Genomic DNA, 27,217 nt, shown 5'->3' on the forward strand with positions numbered 1-27,217 from the left:
ATTTAGTCAAATTCAAAATGAAATTCTTTAATTTTATTTTATAGAAAGAAATTAAATTTACATAAATGACCATCATCTACATTTTTCAAAAATACAATTTTCATATGTTTTAGTGGGAATGTTATAAAAATGAAATTAAAATGAAAGGTCGCTATCATTTGTACACTACAGAAACGGACCCGACAATAAACTCCTAATAAATGCCATCTTTTCATTATTTCTATAATATTGTGAACAATTAAACAAGTAGTTGTTACCTCGAATTCATAAAAAAAAACCAAAATAAAATGGAATAAATTACTCTTTTAATGGACAGAAATCTGTAGATCGAAAGCTATATAATTTTACAGGACCAACCGTCTAAAACATAAAACTTTTCGTTTTAATACTGCCATCAAACCTTATTAAATCCATATTTTATCGATTGTATTATGCTCCAATGAATCAAAAATTTGTCTTTTTTTTTATTTTCCGCGGGAAATTGCACCTGCCGAGTATTCGGTCACCTGCTTAGGGTAAAGCATACGCGCACATCAAATAAACCGCGATTGGAATCAAATATGGATACTGCATTTGTCACCTGTCACCAAACGCCGTTCGGAGACATTTCATCTATTTCTGGGGACATTTTGCCGTTTTAAGAAATCAAACCATATTTGCCATATGTTGATTTCAATAAGTGTCGAAGATAAAAGATCAATAAGTTAATTACTAGGAACGAGATCTTAAATGAAGTGACGGGATTTTGTATAAATGACTCTCTGGAATTCGATCTAACTTGAAGAGTATCGATACTATATTGACTCTATTATATATTAAGATGTTGTAAGAAATGAAACAATTTGACTTTACAAATATTTGTTTACTTTTAATATTTATATTCATACCTTGAATGGACAAATTTATCATTAAGAAGTCGTTCTTTTATTAGTTTCATACATACATTTCTAAAATTACTCAACTTAATACAAGATATGGGAAATAAAGAAAAGAAAAAGAAAATTAGGGAAAATTAAATGTGTCAACATTTAAATTACATTTAATTTTCTTTATTTTTTTTATTAAATATTCAGAGCAAACTGACATTAAGTTATAATAATTGGACGATGAAGAAATGCGATTTATTTTTATTATAGTAAAATTAGAACCAAAAACAGGCGAAAATTATTTTAAAAAATACAATCAGTAAAAATTAAGGTCCCTGTGTCTCGCTTGCAAATGCAGCTGTCGGTGTAATGTATAAAGTTAGTTCATGTTATTAGTAAAATGTAGAAATTAAAAACAAAATCAAACTTTTCCAATGGATGCTATTACTTGATCTTGAAGATTAGCATCCGTCCAAAGTTTATAGCAATCTATGATTGAAGGTTTACAAATTTATCATGTGAATAATACTTAAACTCTACTGTCTGTATACACTATAATCTTAATGTTCTATTATTCTATATATTGTATTGTATTATATTGAATTTCACTGTATTGCATTGTACTAGATTGTATTAGATTGTATTTCATTGTATTGCATTGTATTGTATAAAATTATTGTTTGATTGTATTGCTTGACCCTTATGGGTGTAATTTTGCAATAAAGATTACTATAATATAATGTGACACTACAATATAATTAAAAAAAATATTTGTATATATTTTATCTGTAAAAATAGTTTAATGTATGATCAATCGATCAGAAAAATACTGGTAATGAATGAAAAATCTATACAAAAGTTTGCATCGTACATTAGCTCTTAATCATAAAAAAAACATTTTACCAAAGTTTTATGAATTAAAAGATTTGACATAGTTTTTTTATTGATGTGTAACACACTTTATCCACTTGAGTACTATAAAAACAAGTGTCCAGCTACAAGTAATAATAAAAATAAACCGTTTCAAAATTTTATTCTATTGTCGTTTGGGCACAAACAAACTTCTATCCAAATTTCGAAAATTTGACAAAATTATTGATGTCTTAACGAAACTTTATTCGCAGACTGAACATAAATGTTGAGGATGCCGACGACGGTATCAAGGGTCGTTGGGTCTCGCTATGGCTCGACAGAAAAACAACTGTTACAGACAAGACAAAACATATGGTTGTGAGCAGATACGAGTTTTTAAGTTTAGAACTTCAGGCGTAAGTTGTATCTTCTTTCAAATACTTATTTGTAATGCTGATTCAAAAAGTGTGCACAAACGTTTTGCGTATATGAAATCTAAAAAAATACAGTATTCCCAAAAGCAATTCTCGTTAAAAAAAACGCTTCTTAAGGTTATAAAGTGTGCTCCCGATTTAAAGCTATTTTTAATACGGTATCATGGAATTGAAATGGACTAATTCAATTCAAGCTCTCGCCAATGCCTCGCCTTATCAAGAATGAAGTGAAATATAACAATTATTCATGTTTCAGACAAATCAGTTATAGCAATCCTCTTGCTCTTTTCGTTTACTCGAACAGGCCTTAATTGAACAACCGATTATTTTGTTTAAGTCAAATCAGTTATAGCAACCCTTTTGACCCCTAGACCAGCCTGAGGCCTCATTTAAACAACTATAATTCCATGATTTTTATTTTTTTGCGGCAAATTAATCAACAACATTCGTACTTGGGCAAGATTATTTTTTTCAATGGGGACAACACTCTCAAATCAGAGGTCATTAATATTCAGACATTTGCTCTCACAACCTAAAATCTTTGCACCTGCTAGAACACGTTCGGACTATTTATCTTGTATATATAGTATGCAAATTAGCAAAATCCAATACACAGTTAAAAATGAATACCTACTTAGGGAAAAAGAATAACAATAGGTCTTCCACATCACTTCAAGATTTGCGGTTTTTAATCAAATTCATGCGGACAACCTATATTTAGTTTGACATGTTCCGGACCGTAATTGGTATACGGACTGAAAAAAGACACACAAATTAGCCACGTAAAAGTTTGTATTGAATTTCTCTCAATTTATAACCTTTGAAACCAATATGTTATTAATTTCTTTTAGCTTTTTATCAATGTCCAGCTTTACAATTATAATGATGTGTAAATAGCTGGTTTTAGAAGATTTTAAACCCCTAAAATATTGTGAACAATTGCACTTCTTTGCACGGTCATTTTTGCTAATGAAAAACTAGGCGTTCCCTCATTAAGCTTTGCGACCCCGAGGACATTAAAAGTTAAATAAAGTTTAAATTTGAAATAAATCCGTGTGACAATTCATACTTATTCTATTTTATTTCTTCTCCTGAATTTCTGAAAAACGATTCCTATCACTACTTATTCAAATTTATGCTTTTCTTTAATTTCATGAAATGTATACGCTATTGTAATGTGTATACTTAAAACTGAATAAAACACCTCTCCGTGAGAAATATACAACATTTAGTATGTCCACCTGTGTGGATACAAATTGAAGCTTTTTCCAACATTAATGGGATATATTCACACATTTTTAAACGTTTGAAAACTTAAAAGCTATAGAATTAGAAGTGTACATGAAAATACAAAGAGATATAAAAAAATAAAACCGTTGTGAGGAATTATGCTGCGTCCTCTATCGGCCAATGGCCTTTTTAATAACTGATCGTACTGAAAAGAATATCAAAAACGTTGACGATACCTAATTTAATGCACCCGATGCTTAATTTGAAAATTAATGTCGTTTCTGTAATAATCGAGACCTAAGATAATATCGAAAATCTAATACGTCCAAAATCATGCAGGAATTCAGCTATGCACAAAGGGGGACAATTCCTTTAATTAAAAAAAGTTTTCTTAATATCAATACAGAGGAGGGATAGGACCTTTATCGGGACTCAGGGATCGGGTGTTTTTAAGCCCGTAATAGACCCTTTCGGGATCCGGGAATTCTTTTTTAGAATTTTGGGATGACAGGATATAATATATTTAAATTCGGGACCGCGGGTTTTTAAGCCCGGGATTTCGGGATCAGGACCCTTCCCCCCCCCCCCCCCCCCCAAATACAGCAAATTCAACGATAAAGCAATGCAAACATATTTCCCTGCTAGTATCAAAGTAACGACTGCATTATTCTGCTAACAACGTCAATATTTAAAGATAGATTTAGGGAAAAAAAGTTTAATTTCGACCCTTTGGACCATAATGTGGACGAATTTGATAACAGGGTCCACAATCTAAAATCTACATACTCAGTTAGATTCAGACAAAGTTTAAATCTGGACCCCAATTTCGACCAACTTGATAACTGAGCCCAAAATCAAAAATCTAAATGTATGTTTGATTCAGAATATCAAAGAACCCCCCCCCCCCCCCTTATATTCAGTTTTTGTTTTAAATTTTGGTAACTTTGAGCCTTAACGAGGACCATTTTGAAAACCGGTCCCAAAATTAAACAAAATATATATATACACGAATACCAAGATATCTTTTAATTTTTTGACATTAAACTAAACAACATTGAAAGTTGTCAAGAAATAAGCGTTTTTTACAAAATATTAGAAAACTTATTGTTTTTCTGGTCCCTCTTTCAAGTCAAAATCATACGATCTCAAAAAATTGGCTATCGTTTACAAAGGAGTAGGTTCAGTAAGACCCCTTTTTTGCCCCAAAATATAGCAGTTTTAGAAAATTGTGAAAATGTAATCTTTTATCTATATTTTGGAAAGCAAAATGCTTCTGCTACATAAATATGAGCTGTTTTTGACAATACAGTGCACACATATCGCATTATAGCATCATTAAGTCGTGCTAAATTACTGAAATCTTCTAAATTGTAACATTTAGGTTAATTTCTAGACGGTTTCCGTCTAAAATGAAAGTGGCCGCATTCGTTTTCATTCATAATATTGAAATGTAAGTTGTATTTAATGATAATACACAACATATATAAAGGTTGAGGATGAACACGGATGCGGCCACTTTCATTTTTGACAAAAAACATCTAAAAAGTGACGTATTTTGGCGTATTTGATACATTTTTGATATTTACGCTTGAATCAGAGCGTTTTTAAGGACTAAATCAGTTAAAATCTTTCACATTAACTAATAGAATCAATTGAAATAGACACTTAAGTGTTTAAAAAGTGGCCAAAAACTTTCGTTAGATGAACCTGAAATTTGAGGCCAAAATCGGTCCTTACCGGACCTACTCCTTTATTGTCTATCTATGAAATTTTATTTGAAAATTTTAAATGTTATCACACTTTCCTTTCAGAAATTTTTTTCGTCGTTTTATCAATTTCAACATATTTTCATTAGATATATCGCTTCCTTATACATATAGATATGTAATTCTTCCTTAATAATGATAAAATATCTGTGCAGAGATATAATTATGTAAACATTTTTTAAAAACGAGTTTCCTTGTTCCCTGAAGATTTTCAAATTTCCGTGAAATTGGTCCTCCTATTCAAATCAGCATTTTACGAGTTAAGCCCAAGTCACACTGTCAAGTTTTACTACGTTTTAAAGTTCTACGTTTCAACTACGTTTTGAACAAAAAATGTCCCGTTATTTTGAAAACTAGATTTTACTTTGGTTGTGGTACGTTCTTATCACGTTTTGCTACAGACCCACGTGTTCACCACGCATTGATACGTTTCAATACGTTGTAAGCACGTTTTGTTGCGTTCCGCTAAGCTTTGATACGTATTTACTAGGTTTCTACTAGGTTTCTATTTCGTTTCAATTTTCGGTACGTTTGTTGTTGAATTTTCAAAACCTACGGGGCAGGTCCAGTTTTGAACAAATGATCACTACGTTTCGATACGCTTCGTTACGTATGATATTCCCGTTTCGCTACGCTTTCAAAACGTAGTAAAGCGTAGCTCTTGAAACGTGACAGTGTGACTGGGGCTTATTAGATAAAACTATTATACTAGAGGCTTCAAGGAGACTATATTGCTCACCTGTCAGTTTTCCTATTGAGAATATTCGAAATAATTACCTGATCAAAAGCCATTTTTATTTTACGTGCAGCCGTGAAAAAGGTTTGTTATTCATTGTGTTTTGTGAAATCGGTAAAAAGATCAACGTGCTAAAAAATAATTAATTGATCGTTCATCTTGAAATTGCAATTTGATTTCGCGTTCTTCCGTGCAGATACCCCCTTTGTTTATGCCCTTCGTATAGGTCTCACCCGTTGGTCGGTTTTTGTTAATGGGGGTCTTTCAAAGACAATAACTCCTACAAGGAGTCAAATGTTAATAAGTTGTAGATCTTGTCCTGCTTATTATTTTTCCTGTCAGTTTTCATTCAATTCACTTTACTCTTATAAGGAGTCAACTGGTGGCCATGTTAATTTATTTGATTATTTTGGCAGCAACTGTTCTCTTTATCTACTTGTATTGTAGTTTTGAAGATAATAGCCAAAATCACTAAAATAACGAAAATCGTCTTTTCATTGCCAAAACTCCTGTCAAGAACTGTCTGACAATTTGATTTAAATAAATTGTATGTTCATGCAGTCAAAAGTACTTACCATTTGAACATTCTGCTATAAGTTTTACTGAAAAGTTCAACATATTCATGCATGTATATAGAAAATTAAATAGAAGAAGATGGGTCATGAATCCCAATGAGATAACCATCCACTAAAATCCTTTTGAATAAAGTGGAAGTAAGCAATTATAGGCAACCGTACGGCCTTCTACCATGAGGAAAAACCATACCGTATATAGTCGGCTCAGAAAGGCCCTGTTAATTCTTGTTCATGATTATGAAATATTTATGTCTTATACTTGAAGTACAAATGTCATCAATATCGGACCTCAAATAGGTTTATGACAATATGTTAAAAATACTTGTTATATGAAAAGAGAAACGCTATGTTGACCTTAGATGTGGATTTTGAGGAATATTTCCGTCTCATATTTTTCTATCTTAAAATAATGGACAATATTTGCATTATAAACCCTGTGTTTTATTTTTAGCTTTGGGGACCAGGTTGATTGACAGGCTGAGGCAGGGCAGGCAGACACTTTTAGAACTATAGTTACCCTGAGGATCATTGTGGTTAACTCTGGTTCCATTTGGACAATTAGTTTCTGAGGAGAAGATTTTAAGAACAATAATGGAACACGGACGACGAACGGCGACGGACGCCTGGTGTTGGTAATAGTTTACACTTGTCATTTTTGCAAGGTGAGCTGAAATTGGCTGAATGGTTGTTGCTAAATGTCCGGTGGTAAATTGTTCATGCACCAAGAAAGAACTGATTTTCGCAATACTGTACAAAAGGAAGTATGGGTTTTTCCTATTTCTCCTTTGTATAGCAAAATGTATGTTCAGTACATTTCTGTAATTGATATTGCAAATTATGTATAAATATTCAATAAAACCGCTAAATCTCTTATTTATCATTCTTTTATTTTCCACGGTATCTTCGAATACTTTTGAAACCCATTATGTTTGTTCTATTTTATCTTAAAAAAAATCGTTTTTCTCGTTCAATCCCCCCCCCCCTTTCCCCAAAAAAAGATTTAAACTCGTGACTGGTCCCTTGTCCTCATACGCATGATATACTGTTATAGTTAGAGTCTAAGGAAGTCTTCTGTTTTATCGTGTTGGTGTTTGTTTCAAATAAATTTATTGTGTATAGATAAAGAAAGATAACTCTTATGAATAAAATATCTAGATGGGTAACTCCGAAAATCTCATTAACAATGCCAGCAAAATTTCATCGAATTAGGTTTTCACTCTTAACCGACAAAAGCCATACATTGAAGCGTTAGTGGCTAATACAAAAATCTTTACAATATAAGCCAATAAAAAAATCGTGAAAAAGTAGAAAGCAATGTGGACCAATTAAACTATAATCATTTTTAAAAACACCAAGAACTCAAAATTCTTTAAAAACACCAAGAACCAAAAATCGTGAAAAAGTAGAAAAAAAATCGAGGACTTATATGAATATTTAATTGCAACCAAACAAATTATTAAAATATAAATAAACGTTTAAATAGATTGAAATTTAATGATGGGTACACTTTGAAAGTGACAATAAAATAAAGTCTGAAATATAGTCCAGAAGTAAGTCAGTGTCCTCTTTCTTTTCTTTTTTTCTCTCAATAATTTTTGTTTTGCCAAAGAGGGGGAGGGAAAATATAGTTTCATTCATTATTTCCTATGCCAGACTCCTTTGCTGCTCTCTCTCTCTCTACGCGTGAATATATGAACGATATTCTTCATTATATTAAAAAGATGATAAAAAGGAAGAAATATCTATTTAAGAAAAATATTTATGATAAACTTTTAAATTGGAAAGAAACTGATCCAAAACAGTACTGGCAGCATTTAAATTCACTTAAAAATGATGATAGTAGTTCTTCAAACTTAAGTAAACTTATTAATATGGGAAATTTAAGTCAACATTTTCAGTCCCAGGGGAAACCTGAACATATAAATGTACCTTTTATGGATAAAATAGATGCATATGTTAAAGATTATAAAAATATTTTAAAGGAAAATGTATTGACAGATGCACCTTTCACTATAACAGAAGTTAAAAAGTGTATAAACAAATTAAAAATGGGGAAAAGTGCAGGACCAGATAGAATTGCAAATGAAGTCATTAAATATAGCAGTTATGTTACATGTAAATCCATAACTAAACTTTTTAATTTAATTTTAGAAACAGGTAAATATCCGATTCAATGGAGAAAGTCATACACAATATTAATTTTTAAATCTGGAGACTGTACTGATCTTAATAATTATAGGGGTATATCTCTCCAAAATTGTATTGCAAAACTCTTTAGCTCTGCATTAAATAATAGACTAACATTACATTATGAAAACATTTTTGCAAATCAACAGTTTGGATTTAGAGTCAATCATAGAACCGCAGATAGTTTGTTTATATTAAAATCTTTAATTTCAAAATATGTAAATAAAAAGAAAGAAAAGATATTTGCCTGCTTTGTTGATTTACGCAGAGCATTTGACACTTTGTGGCATAATGGGTTACGATACAAACTCATAAAAAATGGGCTAGGGAAAAAATTTTATGAGGTAATTAGTGATATGTATAACTTAACAGAATCTTCTATTAAAATTGATAATAAAATTTCTAAATCCTTCATATTGGAAAGAGGTGTTAAGCAAGGGGATAGTTTAAGCCCTACTATTTTTAATTGTTTTATTAATGATATACATCAGATTTTTGACAATACTTGTAAACCTTTAGTCCTTCAAAAATCTGAATTGTCCAGCTTAAGTTTTGCAGACGATTTGGTAATAATGTCAAGTTCACATATAGGACTGCAGAATGCAATAAATAAACTAGAGAAGTACTGCTATGACTGGCAATTAACAGTTAATACTAAAAAAACTAAAGTTATGACGTTTCAGAATAAATTTTCTCCCACCCCTGTGGTATGCTATAAAAACATCCAATTAAATGAGACTAAAGAATACAATTTTTTAGGAAACATTATTAACTATAAGGGTAATTTTAAAAATGCTATCCAAGAACTATCAAAAAAGGGATTGAAGGTCCTATTTGCTTTAAAAAGTAGATTTTCTAACTTTCAATCCATCCCTGTTAATTTATCATGCAAACTTTTTGATGTCTTAATAAGACCTGTTTTATTATATAATAGTGAGGTATGGTTTATGGAAGATTATTTATCCATGTTTAAATCTTTGAAACGTTCAGAACAACATGGTTCTGTTTGTGATACTTTGTCGTTAGAAGATAAATTTTGCTATGAAATGATTCATAATAAATACTGTAAATCTGTCCTAGGGCTTAGGAAAACTGCATGTAATATTTCAGCCAAAACAGAACTGGGCAGATTTTCTATGGCTTCATTTATTAAACCACAAGTTATGCTATATTTCTGTAGATTTCATACCCATGATATTAATCCTCTGTTAAAAGAAGCCTATGAATTAAATAAGTCCCTGCATAATGATGGTTTTCATAGTTGGTATACATTTGCTCTAAATATTTTTAAAGAGACTGGATTAAATGCTAAAGATTTTGAAACTTGTGATAAACCATACAATAAAATTAAATATTCCTTAAAGATGAAGTTTAAACAGGTATCACATGAATTTTATACAAAAAAAGTCTTGAATAAACTTTCTTCTATAACAGACAGTTCGAAATTATTTCTATATGGTCAAATAAAAACTGAGATAAAAATTGAAAATTATTTATTAAAAGAATCAAATTTTAAAACCAGACAATTAATTTCTAAATTAAGGGTTAGTGACCATAACCTAGAAGTTGAAATGGGAAGATATAAAAATGTACCCAGAGATCAAAGGTTATGTAAACTTTGTAATAAAATTGATGATGAATACCATTTTTTACTATACTGCAAACTAAACTCAACTTTAAGAGATTGCTTATTTTTAAAGATTAATAATTTAAATCCTGATTTTACAAATTATCAACCACTTTTAAAGCTAAAACAACTTTTAATTCCTAAATCTGAGCTTTTGACAGAAATTGGTGACTTTATAAAGCAATCATTAGAATTGCGAAAATGAGGTCCATGTCCATCAAAGGCTACATTAATTACCATTTATAACTATGTTTTTTTTTTATGTTTATATTTGTAATTCTTCACTGTCTGTATTAAATGTTGTATTTGTGTTTGCTTGACCCATATGGGTGTATTTTTGCAAATAAAAATTATTATTATTGTCTCTAAACTTGTTTCATGAAAATATAATCGATTTTTTGGGGGGACAACGAGGTAAATTTGTTAGTAACATGTTGAAGTTTTGAAAAACAACGTTTGACCAATTGCGAGTACGTAAACACCTAGACAAGGGCCCATGAAGAGCAAAGTAAATTTTTTTATTGATGATTTTTGTGATTGTTACAATGTGGTTGACATAATTCTTAAATATAATATAACTATTTCAATTCTTAGATGTTAAACCACATAAAAAAAATGCATAACAATATATATCTATTATTAACAGGCAAATATTCTCAACGTCTTAAGGTAGCACAATACAAAGATTTGTTCACTCCCAATCAGACAACTTTAAACTGATGTAATTCATTTAATCCTTCTTTATATATTATAAATGAGGTACCAAAAGAAAGAAGAAAGATTCATCTTTCAAATTGTGATAATTTCAATATGACATAATTATTACATAATTAATTATAAAAACAAAATATATACAACATTAGCTAAAGCGAATCAGAAGGCAATATATAAGGAACATCACTACTTAATTAATTAATGATTCGGAAATCACAAACAAGCACCCCCCCCCCCCCTAATCTATAATATATAGAAATATCTCAAATCACCGTCCATCCTGAAATCATTGAAAATATAATTTGAATGAGATCGTCTTGATTAGTACTGAACATGCATTGAAATAAGATTTTCATAATTGGATAAAAGGAAGGATGTACCGTTTAGACGATTACTTAGAATTTCATCAGTTTTAAATAATAATTCTTAAAGATCACCGAACTATATCATTTCTTTAGAAACTATTTATAGAAATGGCGCAAGTGTTTGAGCAAACACACCCACGAAATTTCACTCTCCTCGTTTAAAACCACGGTAAGTTTAAACATCTTTTCAGCAATAATTTCCGTTATATAATCTGAACAATTGCCTCCTTAACCACAAGAAATTAAATCGATAGTTACAATGGAAGTGGATTACTTGAAAAAGAGAGGATGTGGCCTTAAATTTACACGAGGCATTTTTGAAAACATGGAGTGAAATTAGAAAAATATAATACATTACTTAAAATAATTTTAAAATCTATTATTTTTTAATACAAAATTATTGAAACAACAATTAAGTTTTCTTTTCGTCAAAATAAGAAAGTAATAATACCAAAAATGGGAATGAAGTGAAGATTACGATAATAACACAGAAAGACAACTGCACATATGCCCAAGTAAGGAAGATTTAAATTAATCAGATTTCCTCCAACAAAAATAAACCTAAGGGGACGACCATTTGATATTCTAGGGAGGAGGAGGATTTTGAAAATAGATAACTCAGCCATGATAACCATGATAATCACAAAAATAAATGGTTTGTTCTGTGGTAGTTTGAAAATAAATTACCTGACTGGCAATGTATTGAAAATAAATAACTCAGCAGGTCTAATCGAAAGTATGAGATGGCACCAGATTCTTCGTAAATTCATCTTTTCCCAAAAAAAAATCGCGAAACACTTCCCCAATTTTTTTAATAATAAAAGTATAAATATTATTTAAATATACTTGATATGTCTGAAAATTGGTTTTATTTAACTTGAGGTATCTTGTCTCAGGAAACCTGGTACCTCACTTTTATTTTAACATATTTTAAATGCTTCATGTAGGAAATTTCAAAACTAAACGCTTGTCTCCATATCAAATTGTGTTCACAGCGAGTGCCTTGCAAGAAGCAAAATCTGTTTTTCCTCAGACGTAGCCCTGATTTTTCGGGATCAATATTTCTTATTTATTTGTCTTTTGTTCATTGATTGCACTTCTGTATTCTGTTAGTGTTGCATTCCTTTTGTAATCTTGTAATTTTGTTATGAACTTGATCACGATTTTTTAAATATCCAGCAGCCACAGACTTAACTATGTGAAATCCATTTTTACTTTATCATGCACATCGATCTTTTGATGTTGTCCCTAGAAACTTAAGTCTTACACTGAATTTATACATTTTGCTTTGAGACCAAAATATTGTCAAAAAATAATTAATACAAAACTTGCATTTTCAGATTATGAAAGGGTCTTCGGAACACTCAGAAAGCATGATTTTGCATCATTTGTTTTATAGCTTCTTGTGCCTTCAGTGGCTCCAAAACCCTTTAATAAAAATTTGTCTCGCTCCGCTCGGCGAAATGTGTTTGCCAATACTTTTAAAAAAGGCGTTACAACCAAACTTTAATACTATGTATGTATGCAATACATGTATATGCAGTTGGGAATATAAAAGATTCATTTCTGCAGAGGATGATGATTAATTCTGATTAAAATGGTACATAATGACTAGACTATCACATGCGTTATTTATAATAAACAAATCATTTAAGAATTGTATGTTTTCGAATATCATAAATATAGTTGTGAAAATGAATAATCAGTCCTTAAGCTTGCTTTAATGAAAATGAAACATCTTGCTTCAATAGTGCAGAAAATCAATAATCTGTCCTCTTAGTTTACAAAAATAAATAACCGATCAAAAACAAATCCTCCTGCCCCCCCCCCCCCCCCCCCCCCCCCAGAATATCAAATGGTCGTCCCCTAAAAGGACTTTTTTCTTTTATCAATTATTATTTACATTGCAAATTTTGAAATGTTCTCAGAAGAGTACACCTATCCTCTACTCAAAATTAAATAATAAAAGTTAAGGGCGAACATCTCACATCTGTAAGGCTGGTCAAATTTCAAAGTATTTCCAAAGCGAAACATAAAATGGGTCTTTTAAAATAATTACACCCCTCTTTTCTCAATAAATTGACAGTTTTTTTTACTCAATTGAGAATTACCGCGTGTTGTTATCTGTTACATAATGTTAGGCTTCAATTGACCTTGAAGCATTCTTCTGATGTAATCCCACCCACTGAAAATGTCTATCTGCTGACTCAAGAACGGAAGAGAGAAACGGTTCTTGATTTTCAGTGAAGTGTGTTACAATTTCATTCAAAACAGACAGCGATCGTCTGGAAATGAACATTCTTTATTTAGGTATGTCGCAAGGTCAAACTTTAGAAAAATTTGGTACCCCATTTCCACTTTTTAGTAGATTAACTGAAGTAAAGACCAGTTTAGTATTTTTACTAATCCGTATTTCAGCTAATTTTATATAAATTAAATTCAACAACTTTTTATTTCAATTATTGTTAAATTGTTTTTTCTTTGTTCCAGCTAAAGCACCAACATTATATTTAGTAATATAAGCGACCGTTTTTTTTTTTAAATAGGAAAACAAGAGTTCATTAATTACACCCTAAAATCCACCCTAACAAAAAGCGCATTGATAAAAGTAGGTATAAACGTACGAGTAAATGATGAAACTTTTTTTGGACCAGTGGCGGGTCCAAGAGGCATAGTCCGCCCTTTGATCTCACCAAAATACAATTTATATCATGCTTTTGAAGTTTTAAAAGATTTTATGGCATATAATCGTACAATTTTCCCCCATCTCTCCTCGTAAGGGGGTCTATAATCCGTGCTATTCAATTATGCCCCCCCCCCCAATAAAAATCTTCGATCCTCTCCTGCGAACTTTACCTGATAACTAAACTCCTTGTATTTCCTTGAATATTGCTTGCAAACTATGTATGATATGATGTATTACATGCCGTCTATTTTTCGGTTATGATACACATTTCTAATCAAGTCGAAACTATTTTTCTGCAATTTTAGATAAAATCTTTACATTTGCAAATTTTGAAGTTATATGGAGATATATAAAGTCATTATAAGGATTTCGTTGTACCCCGTGAGAATAAAAACGCTTTCAGAAATACTACGATATACTTTAAAATGATCCCATATTGGGTTTATCAGCATCCGATGTGCTAAAGAATTTTTTGTTTCCTCATTTATGTACTTCTATGGAATTTGAAATTTGGTGTAATCTATAAAATATTAATTCAAGATAATTCTTATTCAAGTAGTTATTAGTGCTATTGCATAAATATTAATCTAGCACCAAGAATTAGTATTTTAATTCCATAGTGATTTTCAATGAAATAATTTGCTTTCAATGTCACTTGGCAAAAGGGAATTAACTCAAATAATCTTCGTATATTTAAATCAAGGTTATTTCCCTTATATTAGATACTAAAATAACATCTTAGACAGATGGAATTAGTTGCTCCCCTGTCTCCTCTGTACCCTGTCCCTTATCATCAGTTTACTTGCTAAGCGGCAATGGGACTTGGAAATATATTTATTAATCTTTCAGCCATGATGCCGCAGGTAAAAACATTTATGATCATTTATGAATCGAACTGATGCGGACTGCATAAAAATTAATTTTAAATATAGAATAATTATGAATAAAAAAAATATAAAATATTTATTCATTGACAATTGTTATTAAGAAATATGGATACATAAATAATACATAACACATACAACTTAAACTAACATGTAAATAATCTGTAATGTTATAAGTTGAAAGCATGGAACAGCTTGTGACAAAATGCAAAAAAATATGCTTGCCTTTGTCCGATTATTTATTACTTTTCATTACACTGCAGCTGTGTTCTCTAATGCACATATGCCACGTGATTGACACAAAGCAAATCAGTCCACCCACACAGTACCATTGACCGTCTTGAGGTGTGATACTATATGTCCTTTCTTTTCTATTATGCATAATTTTACAACAATCAACTCTTGTTCTATATTTAATACAACAACAAGAATGTGTCCATAGTACACGGATGCCCCACTCGCACTGATTATTTTTTAAGTTTTGTGGAATATGAAATTGGGGTAAAAATTTTAATTTGGCATTAAAATTAGAAAGATCATATCATAGTGAACATGTGTATTAAGTTTCAAATTGATCGGACTTCAACTTCATCTAAAATTACCTTGACCAAAAACTTTAAGCTGAAACGGGACGGATGGACGAAAAAAACAAACGGACGGACGGACGCACAGACCAGAAAACATAATTCCCCTCTTCTGTCGTAGGTGGGGCATATTAAGAAGACGGTGTATGATTGACAGTTAGACAACTTTTCACAACAGAACAAAAAAGATACTGAACTTAGTCGCATGAAAACTGGTTTCTTTTTTTTATATTGGCGAGGGTCTGGATGTAACTATTTGTGTAATCTTTAATTTGGACACCATGCTTCTCTATTATCATGTTTCTATATTTTTTATTTTCTCTTTTCTGTATTTTTGTGGAGAGGGGCGCATTATTCTTTATTCTTTAGGACTCATGTTAAAGAGGGGCGTCCGTTTGGCTTTAGAGGATGTATTAGTACGGATTTTTTTTCAGCCCTAAACGGGCCAGGATATTCATTTTCAAAATCCTCCTGCCCATCTCCAATCAGAAAATCAAGTGAACGTTCCCTCACTCCAAGAAATATCTACAATGACTGTTTTTACAGCCAGTTCGTAGGTGACATATTAGATCATATTAAACAATCCACAAAACTTAGGGAGCTACCATTTGATTTTTATGGGGGGCTAGGATGAAAAATTTTGTCCTGCATTTTTTTTAGTTGTAATCTCTGTCCTGCCTTTTTATTTTTCACTCTATTCGGTCCTGCATTTTTTTTTTTAGTTTATCTTGACTTTTTTTACATAAATTGTCATCCCGACTTTTTTTTTTTGCAAGTGTCTCATCCTGCCTTTTTTTTTACTCAAAACTCCTGTCCTGCCTATTTTTTTCAAATTTCATCCTAGCCCCCCCTCTACCCTCCCCCCCCCCATAAAAATCAAATGGTAGCTCCCTTACAGTGGCGGATCCAGAAATGTTCATAAGTGGGGATCAACTGACTGACCTAAGAGTGGCCCGCTCCAGTCACGCTTCAATGATTCCCTATATAAGCAACCAATTTTTTTCCCAAAAAGAGGGCAGGCCAATCCCCCCCCCCCCTTAAATCCGCCTCTGCCTTATATTCATACGGAAATAAATTACTGCAACTCTTAGTCTCTATAGATTACTTTGCGGGTTTTATGGTTTATCGTTTATTTATTCTAATAACACTAAATGTCGCGCGTCCGTAGCTCTTTTCGGGATTTACCTTCATTGTGAAAATGCATGAAATATTTGCAACTGGACGTATGGAAAGAATAATCAATCAATCAATGTAATGTTCAATAACATAACTTGGTGTTTGGTTTTTTTTTTTATTTCTACCATAAATAAATTAGACATACTATTTTCATTATGATTATTGTTATTATTATTATCATGGTAATTATTTATTATAACAGCCAGGCCCACCCACATAAAACTAAAAATAAACCGTGGAAAACACCTTTTATATTTAGATCTTGTGCAATAAGTAGAAAGGGATGTTGCAACAGCTATTTATCTTTAGTGAAACGTTTACCTGCGTTTTACCTGGATAAGAAAAATTTGCAACCCAAACGATTTAAAAATCTCAAAATTTGTAATTAATTTACGCTCGACTGGATATTTTATGAATGGGAAGCACATGGTATTGAAATTTCCCACATATGATTGGTTTAAAATTCAAAAGGAGGCGGAGACTTACATTTCTAATTTCGAAGCTGACTCATTCAATTTATATGAACAGAAAGAATGTGGCTTTAAAGCTGGATTTTATTTCATTGTGGTAAGTCTACATATTTCCCACGGTTAAAATTGTTAGTGTTAGTTTCAGAGTATATTATTTTCTAGAAAGGTAAGCATATATTGTCAATTTAGTTAAAATTTGAATCAGAATATTAGTATTATCTACGATTTTGAAATGAAGTAAAATTTGAAATATTTTAAAGGACATTTTGAAAGTTTAAATAAGATTATAGGATTAAAGTTCGATAAATAAACATTTTATCAATTTAAGAAATTTAAACGGAGACAATTGTCACTCTCTCACATACCAAAGCCGCGATCTCGTGGTATTTTCTGTACGTTGTAACGTATGTAAATTAAAATACGGTTTCAAAATGCCTCGTGTATTTTCTCAGATACAAATAAAAAATATTATTTTTCTTGCTTTCCTCTTTAAGTTTGTTATATTATACCATGTTCTGTATAAAACATTCCATACAATTATTAAAATAAAAACATGCATTCTGATTGTGTTAAATTGCACGCTGTAATAACACGTTTATGATTTACATTACCACGAAATGCACAAAAAACTCCGGAAATATGCATGCTTGCAATGAACATGTAATAAGTTAATAACTTTATTATACTGAAATATGACAATCGGTAAAGTCAAACCATTTATGATGCGTAAAATTAATAAATTAGAAACTTAATTGTCCCGTAGAGTTGTAAATGTCAAATTAAATTACAAATTACATGTTCAAAACATGGCATTTTTAACTTTAAAGAGAATCGGTTTGCAGTTTTTATGACAAAAGTTGAGTCATTTCAATAAAAAGTGAAGTAAAACGTTTCACTTTTCATTATTAAAAATTGCAATTCGATTATTAAATTTATTGGATAGCATAATTAGCAAATGAGATTTAGAATTATATATAATTTGTATGGTGTTGAAATATATAAATATATGACAAATTCTATTCAGGGACGGATTCATTACTTTTTTTTATTGCCATTCGTACCACATCAAATCGGGGGAATATAAAATAATTTCCGTATAATATTCTGGTGAGTAGTTCCGTATTATTGTCTTCATTTGTTTATTATTTCAAATCTTACAGGAAAATTGCTAACGTTAATTTCATTTTAAAGGAAAATTGTTCCCTAATAAATTATAGGTTCATTTCGTTTTAAAGGAAATCGTAAAAAAAAATACTGTGAGTTATTTTGTAATTGAACAGAATATTTTTAGTAGAAGTTATTGAAAGTTTCAATTATATTCTCGGATAATTGTCTTTTAGTATATTATTGGAACTATTCATTCATAAAGAATTCAGTTTTAAAAAAAATGTTCTGGTAATACAGATCATTATCCTTGTATGGATTACATAATCATGATAATGCATAACACATATGCCCAACATTTCATATGCATATTATCCACTCCCACATATATGCACGTGTAATTATCGAACACGTGGTAAAGATGATGTTTTGATTATTTGCAATTATGTGCATTAAATGCAATTCTTTTCTGTTATCATCTTCTTTCGTACATGTAGATAAATGTTACACGTGCCTAACATGTGTTGACCTTAGAAATCAAATACAATTATTTTCACAATTAAACTAATCAATGAAACTGACGAGTTTTTTTTTTTTTTATCTTTTTCAGATCAAAATATATCAATATGTATTCGACAGTAGTTATATTTGTTAGTTTAAGCAGTTGTTTACTGGCAGAAGATATCCCTTTTTGTGAGGATGGATTTTATTACAACCGAGGCGAAGTCGAGTGTGTTCAATGTTCTGAATGTGAAGGAGCAAATCTTATTATCAGAGCCCCTTGTGGTGGTGATCAGAACACTATCTGTGGACCGTTTGTCGAGTTTGACAAATTCCATCAAAGTCCCATTGATAACGTAAAGCCAAATCAGACATATGAATGGTTTGACAAGACAATTGAGGATAATCAGCATACGAACTTTCCAACAACAGTGGATCAGGATAAGAAATGGTATACTCTAGCTATGGCGCTCCTGGGAGTATTGTCTTTCATTTCACTTGCTGTTGGGATATACATTATAGCTGTGTGTTTTGTTTGCAAGAGGCGAAGACGAGAAAAGGAAATCATCTGTGACCCAGGTAAGAATTCATCTGCTCAATATGTATATAAATAATTGGATTATGCCCCATCTTCAACATGAAGAACAACAATCAAGATTCCTATCTAGTATTTCGGTATGAATCGAATTGGACTTTTGTATCCTGACTGTTAAAAATTAACATCCAAATTCAATTGATGTTTGTATTTACTATTGTGGATTCATTATATTTCGTTGGATACCAATTTTCGTTTGTTTCGAGGGAACAGATAAATCGCGAATTAAAATGTTCAACACATGATAAATTTTATATAAGCCTGTATGCAGACTTTGGCAAAACCACGAAATCAAATATCCACGCCTAAAAAGTTTTCCTTAATTCACGAAAATGGGTACTCGCGAACATTGGTACACACGAAAATAACTGAATCATCAATAGTATTTAATGTATATGATTACTCCAAAACTCTTAGGATGCATGAAAATGCATGATGAATGATATTTTTTCCACAAAAATGTTGGTACATGTACAAGTGTATTGTTAGAGTATCCAATCAGACACTTGTACACGTACAAAATCAACTTTACAATCTAAAGGACGATTTATTAACTTTCCCACCCTTCTGACAGTTCGTTGTTGAATAAATTCTTATCTTTATCATGTTTATCATAAAAGATCTTTTAAACGTGTTTGAAGCAAATAATGAAAATGAGAAAACAATTGAAATTAAGAATACATGGAAAAGTAGTTTGAAAATTAAGAAGATAGCAGTTTGATATTTCAAAATTTAATTTTGCGTTTCAAAAGAAGCTGTCAATCTCTGGTATCCTGTGTCGAGATCTCTTACAAATCATATTATTTGATTTTTAAAAAAAATAAATCGATATAAATAGTTTTCAGTTTATATTAATCTTAGCCATGTAAGTCATTTAGTAACACGTGTACACATGTGTAAGTAATTCGAGATAAGGTGCAAAATAAATTTAATACTGCATGTTCGTACATTGTCGTAAGCCAAGTGAATATATTCTTGAGAACATCGACCTTTCAGACCTCGGCACATTCCACATAGTTGGTTATTATGATGACTTCGTTTAATAAAACTTGACCTTGGGTGACCTTGGGTTTCTCGTTTCAATCCTATGGCACCACTTCATGAGTTTTGTACACTCATGGAATGCAATTAATGTAATGATACAGTTATGTAAACGTATTTTGGAGCATCTGTTTGAAACCTTTCCAAGTATATAAATTCTTTTGTTTCATTTAAAAATAGCAGCTTGCTACGTTTTTTTCCAAAGCAAAATAATCTATATTCAATATATACTTTAAAATATATTTTATATACTAAATGTTCTAAAGCACGAGTGGCCAAATCACACGAGTTTCGGCAATGAGCAATATGAGTTGACGCTTCATCTGACAGTTAGGCTGCCAATACATTACACGGTTTACACATTCTTGATGTATCGGTTTTGCTACCTTAGCATCTAAGGACCTATATTGTTCATACCTAAAAATGCAAACATACCATTATTGTCATTCGTAATAAAAATGAAACGTTACAAAATTGAAGGTGGCACGGTAGACTCTTAAGATAAGTTTGAGAGCATAATCATAGACAACAATGCCGAGCAAACTCATCTCATTTAGGGGGTAGAAAAAAGGAAAAAAATAACGAAAAATATATTTAAGTAACTTGTCGAAAAAAATAATAAAGTGGCGGAAAATATATTGTTTTGGCGAAAGATGTGGCGAAAAAAAAAATTGACTCGGGGGAAACCCTGGTGGCACCCATATACTGAAGGGAAAGAAAGAGCAAAACAACCCTGCCTACCTTCACGTAAAACAGATATATTTTGTTTAGCCTTTGTAGAATTTATTCAAATGTCGTGTAAACAATTTGTGACATTCATTATCAAAATAAAAACAATGCATTGAAATTATAGGACGAGAAGTAACCATGACTAATTAAGCATATTTGTAATGTAACAACTTCGCTTCCTTGATCTTTGACATATCCTCGAGTTGTTTATAGTTAAAGTAAACGACTTTCTTGGTCATAAAAAGTAAATTTAAGACCTAATTATTGACACTTAATTGTAGTTTGTTTTGAAAATGGTTTATGTTATTTATTACTATGATTCTTTCATTTGAGAAAAGAGTCCCCAAAATGTACCTCCAATTAAACTCATATCTTCATGTTGTATGCTTTCAATCAATCTATTGTTGTGTTCATGCGTGCATTTGCCTTTTTTTCAGCTATTACTAAACTAGATGTTAAAAAAATATTTCCTGGTCAAAGATTAAAATATGACTTTTCATCGTGATATTTACCCAAATTTTAATTTATTTAAGAATTGAATGCTTCTTTTTGTAAATTCATTGGGGTGTAAAAGCGTTGACCGAAGTACATTTTGTATGAAGCGCGGAAGCGCTTCATTCTCAAAATGTGCGCACGGTCAACGCTTTTACACCCCTATGAAGTTACAAAAAGAAGCATTCAATACTTATAATTACATTTTTTAGCTGTGATCAAGAAAAAACGAATTTAATATTGTTTTTATTTAATTCACCTGTGCATGCACTTTATTGTGGGACCACGTGTTATCATGAATGAACAGTTTTATTGAGTGATACAATTGCTTACGGAATAACACGTGATGTGCTGTTAGCTAATCAGAATAAAGTATTATAATGAAACATACATCTAATGTAATTATATAGCAGTAGCTTGTAGAGGAACCAGTGAAATGGAACCCTTTATACAGCGTTTAAAAATACCATTTGAAAAAAAAATGATTTCAGATTAACCAATTTGTGTTCATGGGACACGATTATCTGCTCATATTACAGTATTAAATTTTTATGTCAACCTTAAAATAAAGGTTGAATCAGAACTTGGACCTACCTGAAACCAAAATCGATACCTTATATTGCAACGATGAACGGACATACGGACCGATAACCATGTGATTGTACGAACGTCTTCACAATTGATATCAAACGAGGTTTTTTTATTTGTTGGATCGATAAGGATTCTTATTTAACATGTTTTACCACAATTTCGTATCAAACAGTAGAAACCCGTCCCCATTTTCGGTTTATTTGGCCTTTTATAAGATACATTTAAAATATCTTTTAATGGTACTTTTAAACGCATAGTACAGTGTTGCTTATGCTCATTTTGGAGGTTAGAATGGATAGAATTATTTTGTGGCTAGTTTTGATTTGGTCTTTTAGAGGAGTATTGATCCAATCAGAGACTATTATAATGTTATTTTATAGTAGTCTCGGATCCTATCCACTGTAATTGGGTGGTCGTTTCATACCAAAGAAATATCAATTACTGTAATATAAATAACTTTAAAAGAAATGACACTATACGTCTTCTGTACGCACTGATATGGTAACTGCAGGTTTTCCTGAAGTTTGTCCAGAAACGATTATTTGTAGAATTAAATTTTGCCCAAATTTGATCTTCATTTCTTCCCGTTGAATAACCTTCATGCTAAACTCGAGTAAAAGAATACTAGTATTGTGTTTCAACCAGATGAAAAATTTGATTTACTGCTGTAAAGTCATTGAATTTGTTTGCTCCCACACATTTTTGAAGAAAAAAAAAGAATATATTTTCATTCTTTTAGAAACGAACACACCCATTTAGTCTTTAACTATTTCTTCTTAATTATCTCATTTTTCTACACGGTTGGATAAATTTTAGCAATTATTGCGGAAATTTCTAACCGGAAGATGGAAACACAAGCCTCGTTTAAAGGTATGGGTTTCGGTCTGTCTGAACTCCCACAAAGAAACCATTCACCAGGTCAAGTAACGGGTCACGACCATCCGAACTGAAAGAATGTTGAAGTATATGAATGGTTCATTCATAAAAACAGCTGCATGCATTGTCTCGACTTAACTTACAACATGTTGCATCAATTCGTTTCGTCTGATAGGAAATATTATAACTATTGGCAGATGTTTCATAATCCATATTTTCACCATCCTTAAGTAACAATACACGGTCACAGAAGTACAAATTGATATACAACATATATATCTTTTTGATCATAACGAAATGACATGTATGCATATCGACTATTGATTGATAGTTGTTAAGGTTATTTTAAGCTTGTATGCATATATTTGAGATGTCAGTTTTTATGTTATTTTTAGCGTGTATGCATTTATTTAAGCTGTCAAGAGTTATTGAATAGCCCCACCTTATTTAGTAGGATTATTTCAATTTCGGTTTTTCGATTCTTTCAGACTAATGAATTAAGAGAAAAGCCCTTAAAGATTTTTTTCACCCTGGTAGAAAATCGTTCTAGATATGCTTATTTTCCAGTACATTAAGCTAATAACTATCACTGGATATATCTCAGAAATGTCATTTTCTACGAGGTTAAATGTACTTTAGGTACATTTTTCATAGGTTTTCAGTTAATGTGTTTCAAGCCAAAAATCCAACCGTTTAACTTGGAATTTAGTTGCCCGTTTAACGACAACGTCATTTCTAAATACAGAGATATTAATAAACCTTTATTTTATGATTTGAACTTCAAGTTCTAGGTCTTCGACTGACTTAATAATTCAAATGTCACCAATGATTCAGAAAACTATAAAAATTTGCATACATGATTTACATTTGATTGACTATGCATTTGTAATTAAATATGAATAATAATTAACACGGTTGTTTACATAACTCGGATGAAACAGTCTTCATAACTGGGGGTGACGTCCAACGACTAGCACACTTATATATATATATAAACAAACTTTCTTGATATAACTTGGCAATATAATGGGGGGTAGTACTGTAGTAAGAATTAGCTAATCTGAATAAATTGAGTGCTTTTCATATTCTGGTCATTTGTTATAGTTCAATTTCAAATTGCAACTTGTACCTGACATGTTTTGGTCAAAGTGATGGAAGGAAATTGAAGAACTTTGATGGTATATTAAATTTTCGTTTTTCTTTCAGAATTGTGCACGACAGCGGGAGCCAACCAAAGATCCAGACTGGTGCAGTCCTCGACAGTTCCTTCCAGGGACCGTCTCAAGACGCATAGGAACACTTACACGCTGGACGAGGACTACGATGCTGATAACAGTAATCAGACAGTTTCATCGACGTCATCACATTATGTGTACTTCAAAACGGCTGAACCACCGAATGTGTGAAACTTATTCTCATAAACATATAACTGAAAGTTTGAATGATATATCTTTCAAGCGCGGGTTTTTCCTGCCATCATGGAACTAAGCTTGACAATGCTATGATAAGAAAAAATCCACTCCGAGTATTGGCAGGTTTCGACATAATCAGTATGCTGCTTATAAATTGCATTGCTTGTTATTGATTTGAACAAATAAGTCATGAACATTTATTAATGCCAAGTTTTTTTTTTACATCAGCTGTACTGTTGTAAACATGATTTTTTTTGTACTTTGCATAGAATTCTGTACAATTTTTCAGTCGTTTGTGTAATGGTACGTTCTGATGCGTTTCGATTTAATACCGATTTTGGAACCCTAGTTACGTTACATTGAAGAACTAAGCCATTATTTTCTGATCGCCATGGGTGTACTTTTTGCAGATAATGGCAAGCATGGCATTAAAATAGATTATAATACAACCACCGGAAGTGAAATGAATAACACAAGAGAGTCATGAACTTTATCCCTTTTAACTCATTTTATCATTGTGAAAGGTGAAAATTTTCTCGATGGGTTTAACTTGTTCATTAAAATGCATTTTCACTTAAGGGGCGGGACGAGAAACGCGTCGGACACCAAAGCGTAACAATGGTTTATTGGAAAATTGACCAGTGTGCCAAAACAACACCGTGACCCGTTTTCCCAGGGTCAGCAGTTTATCATAAAAACATATGAAAAGGCTGCTATAGTTTTGTTTTCATCGAACGGATATGGGTCCTTAACACGCACTGTATACATTCAATTCCTGTCCGGAATAAATTCATTGTTAGTCCGAAACACAATCTTACAAATCAGATGTGCAGTGAATGGCGGGACTCGAGCAAAAGATTTTAATTCAATGATGACCTCAATTGTATATTAGCCCAACAAAAGTTTGACCGTTTTTTGTTGAGTTCAGATCATTCAAATTTTTGTTCATTCATAAAATTTAAATCGATTTTATTAGCGAATTTGATGCATCTTTATTTTGCATGTTTTTAGCACATCTCATGTTTTGCCCTATTCAAAGTCTGGACATTTTCACATTAAATTTGCTCGTATGTCAGAAACATTTTGCATTAAGCCTTATCGTAAAAATCTTTTCTATTATTTAAGATTGTTCATTTATTTTTATTTTTATTGATGGCAAAATGAACAGGTTGTTAAAATGATCCAAACTAATTATAGTTCGTTTTTTAACATTTTAAGTAGTTTTGCAAATATTTGAAAGGTGTGCTATATTTGTTTATTTGTTTTATCTTTTGTTACATAAAATTGAATGTCAAGATAAATTTTCATTGATGTGAAATGTCATTTGAAAGATGTTCTTTGAAGCTGAAAAAATGACATAGAATGAATAATTCCAGATGTTAGTGTTTGTTTTAGCCCTGTTAGTGTTCATTTGAAGTCGTAAATTATACGAGTTTAGTCAAATGACATTATGCATCTTCATAAGTTATCCATACTCCCACGTGCACATCATATTCACCACATTACTTTAGTTTTTTCTCCCATTAATCAAAGGTCATTAGATAAAATGTGTTCATAGTATTTTAACAGTGTTCTTAATGTAACCACAGAAAGTGTTCTTAAAATAAGTAAGCTTCACTTATATTAACCGATAATACATCCAGAAAACATTTTGAATAAAAAATATTCTAAAAATTAATTGACAAAGCACTTTTTTTCAAAAACGTTTTACTGGACAATTTCATAATGCATTGTGTGCGAAACATGTAATTTCGAAAAAATATATTCTATGTACTCAAGAATATACTCGTATCTTTCTTAAATTCTGGATTTTTGTTTTTATTTCTATCAAATTAACGTTGAGATTAAATATTTGAAATGATGTGTAATATTTTCAATTGGCTCTCAACGAGGACTTTGTTTAATACTGTATCTATCAATTCAAATGTCTATTTGTCAAGGCCATACAAAACCTAAAATGAAAATTTCCAACTGCTAATATCATGTGTTCATTTATTTTATGTTTAGTTATTTTATTTACTATAGAAATGTTGGGAGCCAACATATTAGTTGAGTTGTTTATTTTTACTTTTTCAAAACCTTCTGTCCTATGTGTTCATTAATATTCTGTCTGTCTTTAAAGTGTTCAAGGTGAAAGTCAAGCGACCTTGAAAAGGTCACGACCTATTGATTTTTCATTGTTACTTGTTATGATCTGTGATATAAATGTAAGATTATGTTCTTGTACATAAACTATCAAATATGTTTTTTTTTTTTATAATTTATTGAAATTAAAATTGAAAATATTTTTTGTGTTATAACTGTCATTTTATATTACCGCCTACACCTCGTTTGTTCATACAGGATATTATATAACTTCTTATCTTTGTCATATTTAAAACAAATAGAAAACATTTCAATCAACTTAGTTTATTCTAAAAATGGAACCAGGTAAAATATTTCTTTTCCGATCATAGTTGCTGAGTCCTTCATATTTCATTTAGATTTGTTTGATGATTTCCAAATGTTTGATATAGACAAATTTTCCATATCTAACCAGAACTTATTGTTTCTGACATGCTGAACTACCAAAGCTAAGATGGTAATTATAAGTGTAATACACTTTCGCCATATTGGACTTAGTCAAAACATCCGCTTTTGTCGTAATTTTACTTTGATTGAAACCCTTAGTAATTCTTGTATAAATCTTCCCCTCAATGCGATAACTATTTTAAAGTAATTCCA

At 31.2% G+C, this 27,217-nt stretch overlaps 1 protein-coding gene across 1 annotated transcript; it reads left to right on the forward strand.

Annotated features, from left to right (window-relative positions):
- The first annotated feature begins 13,566 nt into the window (after nt 1-13,566).
- LOC139482367 (uncharacterized) lies at nt 13,567-26,779 on the forward strand. Its single transcript, XM_071266226.1, has 3 exons — nt 13,567-13,662; nt 18,867-19,336; nt 24,288-26,779. The coding sequence occupies exons 2-3, from the start codon at nt 18,883-18,885 to the stop codon at nt 24,485-24,487; spliced, it is 654 nt and encodes a 217-aa protein (XP_071122327.1). The 5' UTR covers nt 13,567-13,662; nt 18,867-18,882; the 3' UTR covers nt 24,488-26,779.
- The last annotated feature ends 438 nt before the right edge of the window (nt 26,780-27,217 follow it).

The sequence above is a fragment of the Mytilus edulis genome, chromosome 7 (genome assembly GCF_963676685.1).
Source record: "Mytilus edulis chromosome 7, xbMytEdul2.2, whole genome shotgun sequence".
NCBI classification, from domain to species: domain Eukaryota; kingdom Metazoa; phylum Mollusca; class Bivalvia; order Mytilida; family Mytilidae; genus Mytilus; species Mytilus edulis.